Source organism: Erythrolamprus reginae, chromosome 11, assembly GCF_031021105.1.
Source record: "Erythrolamprus reginae isolate rEryReg1 chromosome 11, rEryReg1.hap1, whole genome shotgun sequence".
NCBI classification, from domain to species: domain Eukaryota; kingdom Metazoa; phylum Chordata; class Lepidosauria; order Squamata; family Dipsadidae; genus Erythrolamprus; species Erythrolamprus reginae.
Window position 1 is genome coordinate 6,636,328 of NC_091960.1, and position 6,885 is coordinate 6,643,212.

The window sequence follows — 6,885 nt, forward strand, 5'->3', positions numbered from 1 at the left end:
GGGTGGAGCTCCATTTTCGCTGCTCCACTGTGTTCCCTCCCACCCCTGTCCAGGTAGTAGCTCACCGCTGCAGGCAACCCACTGGAAGCCTGGCAACTAACAATGGCAATCTGTCTTGCTTTCTCACTCATTAGCGATAAAGGAAGATCTCCTACTCCAGGGGTAGGCAAAATTGGCTCTTCTATGCCTTGTGGACTTCAACTCCCAGGATTCCTGAGCCAATCATGCTAGCTCAGGGATTCTGGGAGTTGAAGTCCACATGTCATAGAAGAGCCAACTTTGCCTACCCCTGTCCTACTCCAAAACCTATATTTCCACACGGACGGTAGGTGTCAGAAAGAGCAATTTTATCAGAACACTTTTGTTTATATAAATTCTATAGAAAAAAAATATATACTGAATGCACATTCCTTTTTCACAGCAATTTATTTTTAGGATGATTCTGTGGACTTGGAAGACTGGAAACACAAATGTTATTAATCTGTGGGCTCAAAACATGGTGTTTCATCATTTCTCCCCCCAATTTCCAGTTTTCCCATTGTTTGCAAATTTTCCAATCATTGCAAACAGGATTTGGCTCTTGCCAGCGATCACTGATGCTCAGGTTCCGGAGGAGAGGCATCCTTGCATTCCACGGTGGTGACATTGAAGCTAATTAGCCCATTGGCTACCTCACTGTATCCTAGCGGGTAGGAACATGACTTCTTTATTGTACATCCTTGGTATGTGGACTTCTCAGTGAAATTTCCAACTGGGGATAAGAGAAAGGCAGAAAAGGTGCATATGAGATTCCGTAGCATAGACAGCATAAAGCAATGCAGGTTGTTTCTTTGTTATTTGTACTGTTTGGCCTCGATGTTTTTGTGGCCTTTATGGAACCATAAAGAGCTTTGGAAAAAACTGATAGAAATCTGGTTATCGTATATAAACTGTTTGATAAAGTTTCTCCAAATAAAAAATCTTGCTTAATGTTTTTAAAACAAGGGAGGGAGGGAAGGAATGAAGGAAGGAAGGAATGGAGGAAGGAAGGAAGGAAGGAAGGATGAGGCAAGGAAGGAAGGAGGGAGGGAGGCAAGGAAGGAAAGAGGGAAGGAAGAAAGGAACGAAGGAAAGAAGGAAGGAGGGAAGAAGGGAGGCAAGGAAGGAAGGAGGGAAGGAGGGAAGGAAGGAGGGAAAGAGGGAAGGAGGGAAGAAAGGAAGGAGGGAAGGAAGGAAGGAGGGAGGGAGGGAAGGAAGGAAAGAGGGAGGGAAGGAAGGAGGGAAGGAAGGAAGGAGGGAGGGAGGGAAGGAAGGAAAGAGGGAGGGAAGGAGGGAAGGAAGGAAGGAAGGAGGGAAGGAAGGAAGGAAAGAGGGAGGGAGGAAAGAAGGAAGGAAGGAGGGAGGGAGGGAAGGAAGAAAGGAAAGAGGGAGGGAAGGAGGCAAGGAAGGAGGGAAGGAAGGAAGGAGGGAAGAAAGGATGGAGGGAGGGAAGGAAGGAAGGAAAGAGGGAAGGAGGAAAGAAGGAAGGAAGGAGGGAAGAAAGGAAAGAGGAAGGGAAGGAGGCAAGGAAGGAGGGAAGGATGGAAGAAAGGAAGGAAGGAGGGAGGGAGGCAAGGAAGTAAGGAGGGAAGGAGGGAAAGAAGGAGGGAAAGAGGGAAGGAGGGAAGAAAGGAAGGAAGGAGGGAAGGAAGGAAAGAGGGAGGGAAGGAGGGAAGGAAGGAAGGAAAAGTCTACTTACAAGCCTGTGTGGTAGTAGTCATGGTAAGACATTGATCTTCTTCACCAACGCAGTTTACAGGTTGATTAGCTTCACAGTGATCCTCATCTAGTGCAAAGCAGCCTGGGCACTTTAACCCATTTGGTTTCAGTGTTTCATGAGCTTCCACTGTAGGAGGGAAATATTCCAGTCACCAAAGTTTCATGATAACCACAAACCTTTTAATGACTATCAAAGCCTCCTCCATGTTGACATTCTTTTCAAATACTTGAGTTCAATTCCAGCCTGGAAGGAATCAAGGAACCAAAGAATCTTCCCAACAAGCAAGAGTATTTTTTTTAAAAAAATGCTAGAAAAGGTTGTATTAAAGCATAGATACTTACACAGAAGTGATCCTACATTGCAAGCATCAGTCTTGCAACAGGTAACTCTAGCTAATTCAAATCTACCCTCTATTGTTGTGGTGCTGAAGAGGCCATCAAAACAGTCATCAGGTTTTGAACATTCCTTGATAATTAAACTCACCGAAACATTGGCTGCAGAAGAGAATTTTTAAAAAGAATATGAAACTCAGCAGTAAACAAAAACATGCATATCAGACATGTTCATTTGAGTATTGCCCACAAGATCATATGCTGCAACGTCCTACCAGTCAATGACTACTTCAGCTTCAACCGCAACAACACAAGAGCACGCAACAGATTCAAACTTAATATTAACCGCTCCAAACTTGACTGTAAAAAATATGATTTCAACAATCGAGTTGTCGAAGTGTGGAACTCATTACTGGACTCAATTGTGTCAACCCCTGACCCCCAACACTTCTCCCTTAGACTCTCCACGATCGACCTCTCCAGGTTCCTAAGAGGCCAGTAAGGGGCGTACATAAGTGCACCGGTGTGCCTTTCGTCCCCTGTCCAATTGTCTTTCCTTTCTCTCACTTATCATATATATATATATTTTCTTTCTTTCATATATCCTCTCCTCTAAGTTCACTTTACCCTTATGTATATTACTACATGTCTATTTTTCTTCCTATGTATTTGTGTATTGGAGAAATGAATAAATGAAATGAAATTTGGCAGTTGTATTTTATTGAAAAATAATAGCCAAATACATGTGTTTATTTCACTTTGTGAAATATATACGTTTTTTGTTTAGGAGCTCATAGCACTTCCACTTGTTACTTTTTCCCTGAAAAACAGCTGTGAAAGTCTGACTGACCCAAACTCTCCAGTGAACTTCTGTGGCTGAGTCTTGCTTTTTCTAACCCAACATATTTCTCACTATACTAGTTCTTGGAGCTGCAAAGAATATCTCCGGGACCGCCTTCTGCCGCACGAATCCCAGCGACCAGTTAGGTCTCACAGAGTTGGCCTTCTCCAGGTCCCGTCAACTAAACAATGTCGTTTGGCGGGACCCAGGGGAAGAGCCTTCTCTGTGGCGGCCCCAACCCTTTGGAACCAACTCCCCCCAGATATCAGAGTTGCCCCCACCCTCCTTGCCTTTCGTAAGCTCCTGAAAACCCACCTCTGTCGTCAGGCATGGGGGAATTGGTTAAAACAAAACTACAAGCATTTGCTTATAACCAGCAGTTTTTTGAAGATACTCTAATTTGAAGATGGCCAATGCTACTATATCTTAATAATCAATTTTTTTTCTGAAGTGTGTTTTCATTAGTTTTAATTGATTTAGATTTTGAGAGAGCCCAGGTGGCACAGCAGGTAGAGTGCTGTAGTGCAGGCCACTGAAGCTGACTGTAGATTTTAAGGTCAGCGGTTCAAATCTCATCACCGGCTCAAGGTTGACTCAGCCTTCCATCCTTCCGAGGTGGGTAAAATGAGGACCCGGATAGTGGGGGCAATATGCTGGCTCTATTAAGAAGTGCTATTGCTAACATCTTGTAAGCCGCCCTGAGTCTAAAGAGAAGGGCGGCATAAAAATTGAAGAAAAAAAATAAATAAATAAATTGAGACTTTCCCTTCCCCCTAGGCTTATAATATTTATGCATGGTGTGTCTGTACGTATAATTGGTTTCTTAAATTAGGGTTTTTAAATTAACTTAAATATTAGATTTGTTTATATTGTCTTATTATTGTTCTTAGCCGCCCCGAGTCTACGGAGAGGGGCGACATACAAATCTGATAAATAAATAAATAAATAATTTTGATCTTCTGGCTCCTAATCTTAATGCGAACTACTAAATCTCACTGGCTTTCCTGTAGAAGTTGACATCTTTGAAGATTTATTTATTCTCAAGAAACATTTAAGCACAGGAAAGTGCAGAGCCTGGAGTTTTTCAAAACAATGAATTTTGCATTCTGACAAAGTAATGAAAGTTCTTTCTGTTTAATTTGTGATACACATTCAAAAGGGCAAAGTGTAGATTGCTACATCAGGTGTTTCATCACTTGTCCACTCTTGTCCCAGTGTAGAGGTCAATGCAGGTAAGTTTTAAAAATTACATCTGTCAAATAACATTGGACTTCTCTTACTGTCCCTTGATGAACCTCCAAGAGAAGTAATTGAAAAAAAGTCCCCAACTCAATCATGTTTTAGGACAACCTACAGGTTAAATGTTAGCATATTACTGTTGATTGACAATGAACTAAGTGTCCTTCAATGAACCTCCAAGAGAAGTCATTGAAGAAAAGTCCCCAACTCAATCATGTTTTAGGACAACCTACAGGCTAAATGTTAGCATATTAATGTTGATTGACAATGAACTAAGTGTCCTTCGATGAACCTCCAAGATAAATCATTGAAGAAAAGTCCCCAACTCAATCATGTTTTAGGACAACCTAGATGCTAAATGTTAGCATTTTACTGTTGATTGGCAGTGAAATGAGTGACATATGGAAGATTTTTAAGAAGATACCAAACAGCCATTTGTCTGAAATGGTATAGTGTCTTCTACTTGAGTTGGACTAGAAGACCTTCAAGGTTCCTTCTAACACTGATGGTCTATGTTCTAATAAATATATAGAGTACATCTTATTTTTAAAAATGAGAAACATTTCCAGGTTGTTCCTTGATGATTCAGAAATCAAATGATGGACATGCTTGAGAATAAACTCAATTTTCACTTACTTATCGTAGTATTAACAGCTGCAATAGAACAAAATTCTTCGTTTTCCTTGCATTCCACTTCCTTCTCTTCTCCACATTCAGTTCCAACGGCAACACATGACAGACACTTTAGAGATGTCACTACAAATAGAAAACATAGTCACGACAATAGTCAGCATCAACTTTGTATACTTTGCAATCCTAGCATTTACGACCGAGACTCCTGATATAATCTGGTCTACTAAGCATGTCTCCCCTGTCGTTATTTTCTGCAGAGGATCTGTGGAAGGAAGGATGTTAAAAATTAATAAAAATAATTTTTTTAAAAAGGGAAAAAAAGGAACATTTGTAGGTCATTTTTTCAGTGCTGTTGTAACTTCACATGGCCACTGAACAAATGGACCTATGTTGACAATGACCTGTAGTAGAACAATTTACCAAAGGGTCCCTCAACCTGCCATCCCTTTCCTGAAGTCTCCTGAAGTTTCTACATCTCCGTTTTAAGGGAATTAAATTCCTTACCTGTTGACAAGATGGAGGAGAAGACACAAAGGACAAGAATCCCAGCAGCCCTCATGTTGGTAGAAGTCAACTCCGCTGTCTTTCCTGAAGCTACCTGTTGGTCAGCTTTGCAACGGGGGAAATGTTTTTGAAGAATTAGGTGGAGGAGGTGGAACATAAGATCCCAAATGATTGGCTGGCAGAGATAGCAAACTCAGGCAGGACAGAAGCCAAATTCCATTAGGAAAGATAGCGGTTTTCTTACAAAATCCACTCAAAGTAAATTTTGCTCTGCGGTCAAATGGGGATGTGATTTTTTTTTTGTGTACTATATTTCCACATCTTACTCTGGGTTTTTTTCCTAGGGGCTTAGCCTAGCTTCTAAAGCTGATTTTATATCTTACTATAATTCTCTATATATTATTTATATAATAATAATAATAATAATAATAATAATAATAATAATAATAATAATAATAATAATAATAATCCACTGGAACTTGTGCCGGAACTACCATTTACCAGTGGCAAGAACTGGTGGGATCATAAGCCCGAAAAAGTCGTCGAAAATGAGCAAGCAAAACTACTGTGGGACTTCCAACTTCAGACTGACTGAATTCTGAAGCATAACACACCAGACATTGTGATTGTGGAGAAAAAGAAAGTATGGATCATCGACATCGCAATCCCAGTAGGCAGCAGAATTGAGGAGAAGCAGCTAGAGAAATTAGTGAAATACGAAGATCTAAAAATCGAGCTGCAACGACTCTGGCATAAGCCAGTGAAAGTGATCCCAGTGGTACTTTGCACGCTGGGCGCAGTACCCAAGGATCTCAGTGGACATTTGAAAACCATCGGAATTGACAAAATCTCCATCTGTCAATTGCAAAAGGCCGCTTTACTGGGATCGGCAAACATAATTCACCGCTACATCATGCAGGCCTAGGTGCTTGGGAAGCGCCTGACTGGTGATGAAATATGAAATCCAGCATAGTGATCTCGTTTGCTGTGTTGTACGGACATAATAATAATAATAATAATAATAATAATAATAATAATAATAATAATAATAATAATAATTTATAGATTTGTATACTGCCCCTCTCCGAAGACTCGGGGCGGCTCACAACACAATACACAATGTACAAATCCAATATTAAAAACATATTAAAACCCTTATCATAAAAAAATAATCACACAACCCAAACAAACCATGCATAAATCCTATTAGCTAAGGGGCATATCAATTTCCCCAAGCCTGGCGACATAGGTGGGTTTTTAGGAGCTTGCAAAAGGCAAGGAGGGTGGGGCAGTTCTAATCTCCAGGGGGAGTTGATTCCAGAGGGCCGGGGCTGCCACAGAGAAGGCTCTTCCCCTTGGTCCTGCCAGACAGCATTGCTGAGTCGACGGGATCCAGAGAAGGCTAACTATATCTTTTGTCCCTTCTTGTTTATGTTTCACCTTAATTCTTACATTCATTTATTTGCATTGTTTTGGACTTTTTTTTCTAGTCCTACTGTTGTACATAATATAACCATCATGAGTTTTTATCAGAGTTTTAGAATTTTACTGTCTTTCTTGACTTCTTTTTATTGCTATTTGTACTTTTATCATTTTAT

General features: G+C 40.7%; 1 protein-coding gene across 1 annotated transcript; it reads right to left on the reverse strand.

The window, feature by feature from the left end:
* Positions 1-407: 407 nt before the first annotated feature.
* LOC139174545 (phospholipase A2 inhibitor NAI-like) lies at positions 408-5,402 on the reverse strand. Its single transcript, XM_070764991.1, has 5 exons — positions 5,288-5,402; positions 4,787-4,906; positions 2,080-2,232; positions 1,718-1,864; positions 408-751 (listed from the first exon to the last, which is right to left on the reverse strand). The coding sequence occupies exons 1-5, from the start codon at positions 5,340-5,342 to the stop codon at positions 591-593; spliced, it is 636 nt and encodes a 211-aa protein (XP_070621092.1). The 5' UTR covers positions 5,343-5,402; the 3' UTR covers positions 408-590.
* Between the last annotated feature and the right edge of the window lie 1,483 nt (positions 5,403-6,885).

Coding starts and splice junctions, on each gene's coding strand:
- LOC139174545 (XM_070764991.1), bottom strand. CDS start 5,342: ATGAGGGCTGCTGGGATTCTTGTCCTTTGTGTCTTCTCCTCCATCTTG. Junction 4,907..5,287: donor CTCCTCCATCTTGTCAACAG/GTAAGGAATTTA, acceptor TTCTATTTGTAG/TGACATCTCTAAAGTGTCTG. Junction 1,865..2,079: donor CAATGTAGGATCACTTCTGT/GTAAGTATCTAT, acceptor TCCCTCCTACAG/TGGAAGCTCATGAAACACTG.